Genomic DNA, 12,980 nt, shown 5'->3' on the forward strand with positions numbered 1-12,980 from the left:
TCTACTGGAATGCCATACAATTTAATACATTTATTTATCGATGACCTTCTAGGCAATGGGCCCTGTGCCCAATTCCTTCGGAGACATCAATGTTCCCTTCTACAGTTGCGTGAAGGGTGCTAGCATCTTCTGGGGCCACAGCAGGTGCTCTTGGGCCTCACTCACCTCTCTCAGACACATCTGCGTCCTCCAGCTGCTGGTTTCTGCATCATGCTGAGGTGCTCGAATCCTCCAGAAGCCCTCTGAACCTGGAATGGAATCATTCTGAGCTGTGTATTTTGCCTCATCTCCCAGCCTTGCCCCATGGGTGCAAGTTTTTATTGCCCCCTGCAGCAGCTGGCTGCCCACCCTTGCCCTGGATGATTCTACTCCCCCACCCCCTCCACCCTCCATATCCTTTCCAATCCTTGTCTCCGGGTCTGCTCCCAGAAGAGCCAGAAGGTATGATGTTGGCTCTCTCTATTGGACAGTCTGGAAATGCTAATCCACCCCATTTTATAGGCGAGGACACTGAGGCTGAGGTGGCAGAGATCACTCAGCTAGTAGACGGTGTGTGTAGGATGGAAATTAGAATTGACCCTGTGGCCCCCGGCTGGCTCAGGTGGTAGAGCCTGTGACTTTTGATCTTGGGGTGATGAGTTTGAGCCCCGTGTTGTGGGTAGAGTTTACTTAAAATGAAAGTGTCCTGAGAAATCACCCTGCAACTCATGCCCCCAAGACAAGGGTTTCTCAGGCTCAGCCCTGGTGACATTTTGGGCAGGATCAATTTTTGCTGTGAAGGGTTGTCCTGAGCAATGCAGAGCGTTTGGCAGCCCCCTGCCCCAGCCTCTATGCACTAGATACCAACAGCTCCCCGCCCCAGATGTGACGAGCCACAAAATCACCAAATTGCCAAGTGTCCCTGGGAGGAAGGGCGGATTCCTCCATGGTGAGGACCACTGGCTGAGAGAGTTAGGTTCAGTTGGAAAAAAACATTGTGAGAGATCAGAGGTCTACACCGTTGAAGAAAGAAAGAGAGACCTCACACTCGGCCTGTTTATTGACCCTGTATAAACCTTTGGTCCAATCTCGTGTGTTCTGACTCCAAATCTGGCCCATTTTCCATTATGCTGGCTCCCTGAGATCAATTGTTCCATTGTTCTGCTTGTTAGAAAGTTCTTTCCTATTGAGACCAAATGCGCTTCCCAGGCACTTACTTCATCTGTGTGTCCTCCAGAGCCATGCCTGAAGCCTAATCCCTCGTCAGGGGCTGACATTTCAACTATGTGAGAGTCAGTCATGTGTCTCTTGCCCTATAGATTGGCACTGGCTATATGCCAGCTGCTGAAAACACACAGGGGGTGGCTGTGGGACTCAAACCTCTAGGCACTCTCTCAACCTTTGAGCAGGAATTTCCAGGGGCCTGGAGTCTGTGTTTTAAAGCTTCCAGGTATTATAGGGACACATTCATATACATTGCAATCAGTTTTTAAAAGCTATTTATACAATTGTAATGATGACCACATTTTGCTACTTCTTACATCTAGGGGTGCTTACATAGCTGTGCTGACCCCTGGTGGAAACCAGTTACCCAAGTGACACCATCAGAGACCTGGACCACTTGGAGAGTATGACAACATTCGAATGACAGATTTGAGCCAGGCTCCAGGTCACCTCCCCTTATTGAAGGGAATGGGAAAGCAAACCTAATGGTCATGGGACCACAGCACACCCAGATAAAGATCCTAACTTAAAAGAAATGCACATAAAGAAAAAAAAAAATGACAGCAGCGAAGAGAGTACCAATGTGGGGTAAAAAAATAAAAATAGGCTCTTGTATCCACTCAAGCTCAATCACTACTCACTTAGCCCCTCATAAACGGGAGTGATTGTTTAACTCCCATCTGCCAAGGTTTTAATTTACATGCCCTATATTCTATTTTAAGGGTTCCCAGGCTTCCCAAATGAGCACACGATTTTCCTCTTCCTTTTTTAACTGCCCTTTTTTTCAATGAAAGAAATTGCAATGGCTTGCTTTTTTGTTGGAAGAGTTTTTCTGGTTTCTTATTCATTGTTGCCCTCCTCTAAATACTAAATACTCCTCATGCAAACTTAAGCCTTTAACTCACGTCCCTTCTAGTTTGATGTTCTCTTGTCTTCTCTGGTAGAGTCCTGTGTTATTCCGGCTGCTCGGAGCAGGGTCCAGGACTGTCCACGGCAGGCATGACTCCTCCCTTTGGCCACAGCAGTTTGGCTGATGAGCACAGAGAAAGTCTGCGCGTCTGTACAAAACCCCAACCACCCCAACCCCCACTTCTTTTTAAAGTGAAATATGTCTGCATTTCAAACTCCATCATGGCAACTGAACGCCATAAAGGAGAGCCTCCGTTCTGCTGGAGGCATTTTCTGGATCTTTGGAGGGTGATTCCATTTCATGTTGCAAAGATTGCATGTGAGTATGCAGGAAAGAGAGAGAGAAAGAGAGAACATTGAGAATTGAGAGAGGGAGAGAGAATGGATATTCTAGTAAAGTAATGTGTCTGAGTCCTGGTGGGTCATGCTACCCTAAATAACTTGGGCTTGCACTGGCTGGCTTTTGTTCATAAAATGCTAATCCTTTCAGGTGCAGATCTATATAAAACAGTGGGGATTCAAGGGTGCACAGAAATCTCACCTCTCTTCTGCTACGTAAGGTAATGTTTAAACTAACAGTTTGAAATGATTTTGAGGGGATTAACAAGACATCATTTGAAAAACTTTGAGAATCTTTATCAAATAGTAACACGTGCCATATGGTATATGCGACGTCAGACTAACAGCACCAGGTAGAGAGCACTGTGATTGTTTTCTAGATTGCCTTTGAATGCACAGATGTCAGGGAAAAAGTTAATTTCTCACGTCAACTATGATGATGGGGGAAGGAGTCGTTTCCTTTCATAAGGAAAAGCACACCTGGTATTGGAAAATAATTCTCCTTTGCTTGCAGGCAAAATGAGGCAATGTCTTAAATGTAATGCCCAGAGTCCCCTGATGCTGGATGAGTGTGGCTTGCGTGACTGCCCTCCTCGCTTCAGACAGGACAGTTGCTGTTGTGAGATGCTTTGCATGGCTTACCTCTCCTAATGCCCCCGGCCACCATGGGAGGTAGTATCCCCATTACCTACGTCTTCAACAAGGAGCGTACATGGTGGGGCTAAGATCCAGAGGCAGGCTCCTCACCACAGCGTGGAGGCTTCCTCCCTGAAGGCACTGTGTGTACTCATCATCAGCCAGGCTGCCATCTTTTAGGGGAACAATTAACTTCCTGGAGTTGGGGAAACCTGAAAGGAACGAATGAGTAAGTATCTGCAAGAGAAAGCACTTCTGCGTGAAGCACAGACCCGCGGGCACTCTGGCTGGTTTGGTGAGCTGGAGAAGTGGGGCAAGTATTTGATTAGTCAGTTCTAGAGCCAACGAAAATGTGAAATTGCTTTCACAGTGATCTCATTTTTTTGCAGTCCTGTTGCGCATTAACGTGAGGCCCATGTGACCTGTCCAGGTGTGCAATGGAAGGACATTTGCTTCAGGGCCTGTGCTTTCTTGCATTTTGTCTGTTTGCTCACTGGAGTAAGCCAATGCCCGAATGGCTTTGGGTCAGCTAGCCAGTGACGGTATGGCTGGCGTGTCTGGTTGCTGCCCACGATGTGTTGGGCAACTCTGGGGTGTGGACACCAACTCAGGATGGTAAACACAGCGGAGGAAAATCAATCACATTTTGTAAAAAAAAAAAAAAAAAAAAAACACTAGCAAACATCACTGTGGCGGCTAAACATTTTGAGTCATTTCAGGGCAAAGTAAGCAAGGGAACCCAAGGCTGCTCAAGCCCACCCAAGGTGTACCTGCTGGGCGGTTACGAACATAGATTTTGCAGCTGGACCTCCTGGGTTTCACTCCGCCACAGCTCTTGGGCTGCTTTTCAAGCTCTGTGCCTGGATTGCTCACATCTGAGAAGAGGCATAATAATAGCATCTACTTCATAGGGGCTATTGCTAGGACTGGATGAATCGATACACTTAAAACAGCAGAACAGGGTTTGGCGACAATACACGCCCTGCGGTGAAGTCATGTGTTACTATTTTGATGCTGATCAGTGATCCCCACAGCCAGGTCTCCTTTTCTGAATCAGGTGGTTTTCCTCTCTGTACTCATCACTTTCACTCTCCTGTTTCCCACTGTGGCCCTGGGAAGTCGGCAGATACTATATTATCCCCTTTTTGCTGATGAGGAAATGGCGCGGGATGGGATTAAGTGAGTTGCCAAGTGCCTGAGTGGGGAGCCAGCTCAGCCTCCTGGCTCAGCCCCTAGAGCTTTCTACGATCTTGCAATAAAGCCTCAGATGAAAAGGGAGCAGCCCTGTCTTTGGTCCAAATCCTGCCTTCTCATCCACGATGTCATTGATCCCTCCATCCACATGGTGCTCCCGATGGTAGGATGTGCTGCTGGATCAGAGTCTCTTCACTAAGGTTCATTTCCAAAAGCTATTAGAAAGACATTTTCCACCCCAGCGATGTCGTGCCTGTCCTCCGGCAACACTTGCTCTGTTTTTGCATTTCTTGATGCACAGAACAGGTGCGGTGATGTTTCATGGTCCGCCTTTCCTTTGCTCTGCAAAACTAGGATGGCAGCTCCTTGGGTAGCTGCTTTGCTCACCGCAGGAGCTAAGCTGAGAAGCACGGGTTCTTTTCGGCTCAGCAGATGTTAAGGCGATAAGCTGCACTTTTTAGAGCCTCCGGGAGGCTCAGCCAGCCTGGGCTGAACTCTCGGGGCCTGTCTGGTTCTCTGCTCTCCAGCGGCTGCGGTTATGGACGTGTGTCTGAGCTCCGAGCAGCAGACCGGGCGCCTGCAGGAAGCACCGTGCAGCCCAGATGGCTGCTTAGAGCCGGCGGAGGGGGCTCCCCAGGAGGACGGCACCGGTGGACCCCCAGGAGGTAACCTCCTTCCTCACCGGGACACCTTGTCAGTTGCTTTCCTGGCCATGGCATTTCCCAGTTAACTTCAGTGACAAGAATTCCCATCTCCTTTTAATTCTAGATTGTTCCTATAGCGAAGCTTAGGAGAAAAGTGCCTTTATGCAAGTCTGAGCATAGCATTAAAAGTTATCCCAATTTTTTCATTATTTACTTAAATCTAAATTTGTCTCATCCTATGTATAAATCTCAAATGGTTACATTTGTGTCACAAGAATCTTTAAAAAGAAACAAAATCTTGGTTCATGTCTGCTTTTCGCCAACATGTTCTCCTGGCAGCTGTGTCATACGTGGGTTGCATTTCTGGACAGGGACTTGGTAGTAATAAATAATAGACATAACAAATAATGTCAGAAAAGCCAAAGTATAGCCTTCCAAACATTTATAATCATTTAACATGGTAAAGTTATGTTCCAGCTCAACTAAGACGGGATGCTATTTATTTTTACTAAACCAGTGTACGTAAAAAGGCAATTATATCTCTAAAATCTGATCTAAAACTCTCAGACTAGCATTGATACAATAAATGAAAACATCTAGTGTGCAATAAGCATAAATTTCTTTATCTTTGTCGAACACAGAAGGGTCTTCTGGGAGAATATTTATGTGCCTGCATTTCTTTACAATGTTGGTTGGAAAAATATATCAGCTCATTCGTCTGTGAAATAATGAGCCATTCCAATTCAGCCCATTGACTTTTTCCACTGTCTTGAGAGAAAAATAGGTCCCCAGCTGGTGAGATGTGGGAGGAAGGGAAGAAGGACCTGTCTGAGCCACAGTGGGGGAGGGCAGTCTGCAGGGGCTGGCGTGGGTCCCGGTTGGTCTGGCTGCTCCAAGTCACCTACCCCAGTGACGAAACCTCAGAGGAAAAGGGAGCAGCCCTGTGCCGACTCCTTGCACCGACCAGCCTGAACCAGCCCCTGAATTTCAGGGATTTTTTTGAAGGTTGTTGTTAAACATGGCCATTATTGAAATGTGAGTTATGAAAACTTACCACTAAAGAGATTATATAAAAGCCAAAGGTATATTAAAAAACGAAGGTAATGGATACTCACAACTCATCCTGATGTACTTTATTACGTTTTGAGATTATGAGCGTCTATGCTGCTGAGCTTCCTGGTGTCCGTTGCCCTGCCTGGTAGAAAGCAGGTGGAAAGCCCCGGTCATGGTGGGCAGGGCATGTCTTTTTCCGGGGATGTCTGCAGGTAGTTTGAAGTCGCCGAGACGGGAGCATTCCTACCATGGTGACCATCAAACCCTACAAATCAGTGCTTCATCCCCTTGCCCCAAGCTGATGGTTGAACATTTCCTGGCACGCCATGGTCTATTCCTCTGCCTTTTTATCATCTCTCCAACAGTTCCGTCAGCTCGAGGGGAGAAGCTAGGGCCTCTTTGGTCGTTCACAGATAATGAGCTGGTGGTGTTAGATGTTAGGAGCTTCCCCTAATAAGAGGTGGGTGAGGGACACAGGTCTCCCTCCCAGTCCTACAGCCTCCCCACAACCCCTACCAGGACGGTGTCTTGTGCCTGATTTGGTCACTATTTATTAGCAGGCTCAGGGCACAGACTTCTCCCCCGGGGGTGGAACTCACACTACATCAGACCTGGCGCGCGGGGGTGGGGGGTGGGGGGGGTGGCGAGAACAGCACCCTGGGGAGCTGTGGACATCTGTCATGGTCCCTGTGCTCAAAGACTATTTCTCAGTCTGCTGCACACGGACACTTTTTGGGTAAAATACAGCAAAAATTCATTTCTAGAAAAACACAATGAAAATACATGTGAAGACAAAACACAAGCCCTGTGTTTTGCTAACTGGACATGGTCAAACTGCTGGAAACATTTCTAAGAGCAGACCCGAAATGTCTGTGTTCTTCTGTGAACCTGTTCGGATTTGCAGACCGGCAGCACAGGAGGGTTCTCGTGCAGATGCTAATCAGTGACACGCAAAATCGCCTGCTTCTGAGGGGTGGATGCCCGATTAGGTGTCTCCAAACACCCTCTACCCTTCACCCCGTATTCGCGCCCTGCCCCTGCCGCCTCCTCTTCCGCCTGGGGTGGGGGGACATTTCTGATTAGAGTGCCTCGGAGGTTAACTGACCACTCCTTGTCGCTATTTTCCAAAGCCCACATTCCACCTGTGGTTAGAAAGGTCCCTGGTGGATCTCAGCGAGCAAAGGCAGGTTTCACGCAGGTTTCCCTCCAGCTCCTCGCTACTGATTCCTTCTCACTGCTGGCACCAGCAGCTTCTCTTTCGCTGCCCGCCCCTAGTGTGAGGGCACGCGGCATCCCCACTCCTGACATCCTCACGCACTGCTCCTGTTATCCTGAAAGACCCAGCAAAATCTGCACAGTCTCGGCTTCCATGATGTCAGCCCCGATTAGGTGCTCTTTTCCGCTCATTTTATGTGATATTTGAGAGCTGCTCATGAGTTTAAAGGGTATTTAAAGCAATTGTAACTTAATAGGCAGAGCTCATCTGACAGCCTCCCCCAGGACTGTGGAGCTGGCTCGTGTTTGGGTGACCTGTACCTTTTGAGGAGCAGTTGTAGGAAGGATTTAAGGAACATGCTCCAGCCAACGTGTGGGAATGTTCCTTCACTTCAAGTCCTAAAAATAGGTCTGTGTTTGCTTAGGTCCGCATCCAGACAGCGCATTCTTGCCATCCTGCTGGTAGGCTGGCTTCCTCCTGTCACCAAAACAGAGGGGTGGGGACGGAGCCACACCTCTCTGTCCTCTGCTACCTCGCAGAACTAGCCGGGGCATCCTCTGGCGTTCCATTGTCTCTCGGGAACGTCACACCCGAACTTCGTGTCCCTGTCGCTGGGCATCACTCCGTTTTGTGCTAGTTTGCAGCCAGTCATTGCTGGCGTCACCCCTCTCTGTGGGAAAACCGCCCAGGCCCTTCCCATCTTACAAGCTGTGCCTACTGTGTACTTGCATTAGATCAACAAATCATGGAAACTATTCCATTTTCTGCCCCCACAGATTCAAACAAGATAGAACCATCTCTTCGTAGCCTCCAGAAATTTGTTCCTACAGATTACGCCAGCTACACTCAGGAGCACTACATGTTTGCAGGCACGAAGATCGTCATCCAAGAGTCAATAGAGAGCTACGGAGCGGTGGTGTGGCCGGGGGTGAGGCAGCCATTACCTCTGGGAAGTAGGGGCTCCTGGGGGCGACAGTGCCACATGTTGGGGCTGCCGTGGACAGGCTGCTGAGTGCTTTCCCGTTCTGTACTTCTACAGGGGAACTTCTTGGCCCCAGGGGGCTGGGGGAGGGCTTGGCTCCCCAAAAGCATAACATCTCTCCCAGAAGCCATCATTTCCCTCTGTGCCATTCTTGAAATATTATTTTTTACATTAAGATCAGCTTGAGTATATCAGGAAGTGAGATGAAAAATTCATATGAATTTTGAGAAAAAAAACAATCAGAGCCGAGTGCTCGATTCTCTTCTCCGCCATGGGTGTTCCCGAGGAAGTGGGTAGGAAGCTGCCTGCCTCTCCTCCCTGCAGCGGCCCCAAGAAGGGGGCATGGAAATGGGGGAGACGCTCTGAATCTCGAGTCAATCTGCTAGCTTGGTGCCCGCCACCCGGGATTACTAACACACCACTGTTTGCACCTGCCAGCTGGGGAGGTGGGGGCTCAGAAAAGTTGACTCATTTGGGAGAGCTGTGCCACCGCATTTGGGACAGCGGGCCTCCCATGCGAGCTCGGTTGTTCTTTGAGAGGTTCCGGATTCAGGCTGCTCTGTCGTTGACGGGGCATGGATGGCCCAGGGTTTGGGTTCAAATGCAGATCTGGGACTTGGAAGTGCTGCCACTCGGGGGCGGGGGGACGTTAGGCCTGCTGTCCCAGGGACCGCAGCTGAGCACCCGGGGTGGAGGTGCCATGGAGCTTCCTGGGGCAGGTGGCCTGGTACCAGTGGCAGGTGACAAGGAGGGTGGACGAGGGGGAGGGGCTGACAAAGGGCTCCAGGCTCCTAGAGCTGCCCATCTCCACCCCTCCAGCTAAAGAAGCTCAGTATTTCTTCCCTATGCGTTCAAGTATGATTTCCTTCATAGGGAAATCCTCTTCTTTGGCTTAATAACAAGTTTAAAAACCACCAAACTGCTCCCCAGCTTCCTATGGTAATATATTTGGCAAACTGACAACCATAGCAGGGTTACCAGGAGATCAGGAGTGGAAGAATATCTGTCCACGGGACCATTTTATTCTCACCAAGGCCTCAACCTTTCACGCACCAAACCCTGGCCTCTCCCAGCACCGCAGTCTCCTGAAAGCTGCAAAGGAAGGGTTGTCATGAAGCAGGAAAACACCCTTCCTCGTGGGACTCCAAGTGCAGCTGTCCATGAAAGAGGTCCCTCTCCCGTCTGCTAACAGGGCTGGGAAGGTGGGGGTGAAGAAATGCAGTGCTTCCTGAGAAAAGCTTTGTCTCCGGGCAGGGGACTGCGGGAAGCCTGGAAACCCCCTCAAAGCACATCTTCTTGGTGGCTCTAGTTGACACTTCCTCCTATTGAAACCCCTGCCACCACAAATCTCTATCCTTGCTCTTCATCCGGAGAGTTCCTTTCCGAGGGCCAGAGCTCCGGGCAATGCGCTGCGCGGGGCTGTTTCACCGCCGCCCCCGCCGGACACTCCGGGCGCGGCCCTCCTGCTTCAGCACCTAGGGCACCTCTCGCTGGCCCCCGGTGCCCCCAGCCTGTGCCTCCTGACGCCCCTCGCGTGCCTGAGTCCCCGTGAGAGGAGACGCGACTGCACGTTCGTCTGGGCCCGTGGACTCTTCACTGTGAACACACGGGGGTGAGAGGCAGCGGCCTGTGGGCGGGGGTTGCTGCCGCCCCTGCCCTGGCCGGCTCCAACGGTCCCGGCTGCCCCCACGCCAGCCCAGGCCCCCCCACGAAAAGTGGCCTCCCAACAAGGTCAGAGCAGCCACAGGAAGATGAGAGGTCAGAGTGCGCACAGACGAGAGGTCAGTTTGCTTCGTCATCTCAAGATTCACGTCGTCACACGGAACCCTTCCAGAGCTCTCAAATCTGCGGCGCTGCGACACCCCATCGCATAAAGATGAACGCCTCAGCCGTCAGCGCAAGTCCAGTACCCTTTATCTCTTCGTAGAAAGGTCAGGAGAAGGGGAGGCAGAAGAGAATGAAGAGAGAAGGAAAGGAACGTTTTGAGCTTCTGCATTCGAAGTTATCTTAACTCATTCACATGCTTTTTAGCATCTCCTCGCTGCTCCTCAGTGTGGTCCACGGACCAGCAGCATGGCCATCGGCCGGTGCTCTGTAGAAACGCAGTCTGGAGCCCCGCACGGCCCCGGAGTGCGCGCACCCTCAGAAGCACTGTACTGTTTCTTGGATGACTGCTAAAAAAAATAAACTGCCCAGTTGTGCGGGGTAGCAAAGTTCTAACCCGCCTGAACTTCGAGAAAGGAGTCTGGAGGGAAGTGGGGAAGACGTACAGCAATGCTCTTGGGAGCAGGTGGCGGACGGCGAGACCAAACCAGAGCAAGAGTTGCTGTGTTCAGGCCTCCTCCCTGGACTTGCAAGAGCCTAGTGGACCTTCCTCTTCCTGGACACTGACCCAGAGTTTTCAGATAGATGTGATTTAGCAAGTCTGTGTCTCCGGTTCCTCTGCTGCGTGTCACAACTTTCATAGTCCAGAGGTCCATATAGGGCATTGAATGCATATTTCAATTCTTATGCGCCCCTCAATAAACTGCAACTATTAACATCTCTTGTAGTATTTCGCTTGGGGTAGGGAAGGGGAGTCGGGTCGCCACTGTTTTCCAATGTTCCAATGCTCAGGTGACAACTGCAAATATCTTTTTAGGCTACGGCTTTGTGTCAGTATTTGGAGGAACATACAGAGGAACTGAATCTCCAAGATGCTAAGATACTTGAGATTGGTGCTGGACCAGGCCTTGTCTCCATTGTGGCCAGTATTCTAGGTTTGTCTATTTATTCCTGACTTTGTTTCAAAACACCTTGACGTTGATGGCAATGATAGCGAGTGCTTTCTGTGTGGCCGGCTGCGACTCAGATGCTTGGCCATGATCTCACTCACTGAATCTCCCAAAATATCATGAGCTAGGAATTAGTCCTGTTAGCCCGGAAATAAGATAATCACATGTGAGAGAGAGGTTAGGGGACCTGCCCAGCCCACCGAGGACCGTGTGATGAGGCTGAAATTCTGGAGCTGTGACTCTCCCGTTGTAAACAGCTACGTTATGCTGTCTCCTGTTTATCGTCACGAATATTATAACTAACATTTTGAAGAAAAATAGGTGAGTTAATCCGACGTGAAGCCAGATTCATACACCACATGCAGGTTGTGAGATCCGGGCACAGAGCAAGAGGTGCGTACGTATGTGGCGTACTTCTGCCTACAATGTTACAGAGCTTCCTCTATTAAATCCAGTCTGGAAATGGGGTGGTCCACTTTGTGAACTCTTGCCACTAGCTTTAAAACGCCTAACAATTAATTTAACAAATTTAGGTTGGAGAAAGGCAGTCATACAAAATAGATGAAATTTTCAGATAAAGAGAGTTTTAGAAGGAAAAACATGGTGAATTATTATAGTAAGCAGCTAATTATCCTGAAATCTCCCAACACCGCATCACTGTTTCTTAAAAAATGATAACATTATTCTATTTCAGTAGTTCTCAACCAAAGGTGATTCTGCCCCATAAAGGACATATGGCCACATCTAGAGACACTTTTGATCGTCATGAGCTGGGGGTGGAGTCGGGGGACAGAGACCCTGGACGCCGTCAAACATCAGACAGCGCACAGGGCAGAGCTCCCCACGGGAAAGAGTTATCTGGTGGGATTGGGTCAAGTATGTCCAGCCCACGTGTCAATGCAGACAAAACTGAGAAGCCCAGTTTCATTTCTTGTGTCTCCCTGAGTGTCTACGTCTACCGTGGCTGCATGTTTTCAGGTAGTTATTACAACTTTTCTCTTTATCTCTTAGGAGCTCAAGTCACAGCAACGGATTTGCCTGATGTCCTAGGAAACCTTCAATACAATCTTTTGAAGAACACATTAAAACGTGCAGCGCATCTGCCGGAAGTGAGAGAGCTGGTTTGGGGAGAGAGCCTGGAGCAGCACTTCCCCAAGTCGACATTTTATTACGACTATGTTCTGGCCTCAGACGTGGTCTACCACCACTACTTCCTGGACAAGCTGCTCGCCACCATGGCATACCTTTGTCAGCCAGGGACGGTGTTGCTTTGGGCCAACAAATTCAGGTTCAGCACCGATTACGAATTCTTGGATAAATTCAAGCAAGTTTTTGACACAACACTCGTGGCTGAATTTCCAGAGTCATCAGTCAAAGTTTTCAAAGGAATACTAAAATGGGACTAAATTAAGCAGAATGCCTTCGAAACATTAGTGTGTCTTTTGAGCAGTGTTAGAACTTGTCAACAAAAGACTTTTTGTGAGGTTGAGGGGGTGGTGCATTAAAACGACTGGTGTGCCTAGAACAAACTAATTTAATGTTACAGCAGCTTTCTAAAATAACCTATTTACAATCACCTGGTTAATCTAAATATCTACAAAGAGTAATATTGAAAACATAAAAGTAGCTGTGTTGGCTTCCAAAAAGTCTCAATTGTTTAATAAACTTTATATAATAAATTCATGGATTTCCCCGTTGTTCGACTGCAAATTTGTCAATACGCTTTGGTCACATGCTTTTTGAAACTGAGCTTGAAAAGGTCCTTCTATCTTAACTTTGAAGAATTTAGCTGCAGCAGATTTAGCTGTGGCAAAAGGAGAGGCTACCGAGTGACAGAAAACAATAACAGGCTTCACATGGATTAAAAATGAAGAATACGGGAATGGTACTGGAATAAGGAAATGGATGTTGTGTAGGAATTTCCTAAGAGAATCCAGCCTACAAATACCCTACTTCCGTGCCAATGAATTGCTGGGATCATTTCAAGTTAGATTTCTGGATTGTTTGTTTCCCCCCCCAACAAATTTATG

General features: G+C 48.9%; 1 protein-coding gene and 1 long non-coding RNA gene across 3 annotated transcripts in view; one reads left to right on the forward strand and one right to left on the reverse strand.

Moving 5' to 3' along the window:
* The window catches only part of LOC130542774 (uncharacterized), a 64,902-nt gene extending 61,187 nt beyond the window's left edge, over positions 1 to 3,715 (reverse strand). The window contains exons 1-2 of the long non-coding RNA XR_008957562.1: positions 2,109 to 3,715; positions 166 to 248 (exon numbers count right to left, since the gene is read on the reverse strand). This is a non-coding gene — a long non-coding RNA (uncharacterized LOC130542774). The remainder of the gene's footprint in view (positions 1 to 165; positions 249 to 2,108) is intronic.
* METTL21C (methyltransferase 21C, AARS1 lysine) lies at positions 2,328 to 12,647 on the forward strand. Of its 2 annotated transcripts, XM_026492896.4 has the most exons (6): positions 2,328 to 2,431; positions 2,603 to 2,672; positions 4,809 to 4,946; positions 7,971 to 8,122; positions 10,818 to 10,935; positions 11,962 to 12,647. In XM_026492896.4, exons 3-6 carry the CDS (start codon positions 4,820 to 4,822, stop codon positions 12,354 to 12,356), a joined length of 792 nt encoding a protein of 263 aa, XP_026348681.2. In that variant the 5' UTR covers positions 2,328 to 2,431; positions 2,603 to 2,672; positions 4,809 to 4,819; the 3' UTR covers positions 12,357 to 12,647. The 2 variants fall into 2 exon arrangements, with proteins under 2 accessions (XP_026348681.2, XP_057163264.1); XM_057307281.1 differs by lacking the exons at positions 2,328 to 2,431; positions 2,603 to 2,672 and adding an exon at positions 4,361 to 4,587.
* Positions 12,648 to 12,980: the final 333 nt, after the last annotated feature.

This window comes from Ursus arctos, unplaced genomic scaffold (genome assembly GCF_023065955.2).
Source record: "Ursus arctos isolate Adak ecotype North America unplaced genomic scaffold, UrsArc2.0 scaffold_10, whole genome shotgun sequence".
Classification (NCBI taxonomy): Eukaryota; Metazoa; Chordata; class Mammalia; order Carnivora; family Ursidae; genus Ursus; species Ursus arctos.

Excerpts from the sequence above, each read along its gene's own strand:
- METTL21C (XM_057307281.1), top strand. Across the intron at positions 8,123-10,817 it reads GAGCGGTGGTGTGGCCGGGG|GCTACGGCTTTGTGTCAGTA; the intron begins GTGAGGCAGCCA and ends ATATCTTTTTAG. Across the intron at positions 10,936-11,961 it reads CATTGTGGCCAGTATTCTAG|GAGCTCAAGTCACAGCAACG; the intron begins GTTTGTCTATTT and ends TTTATCTCTTAG.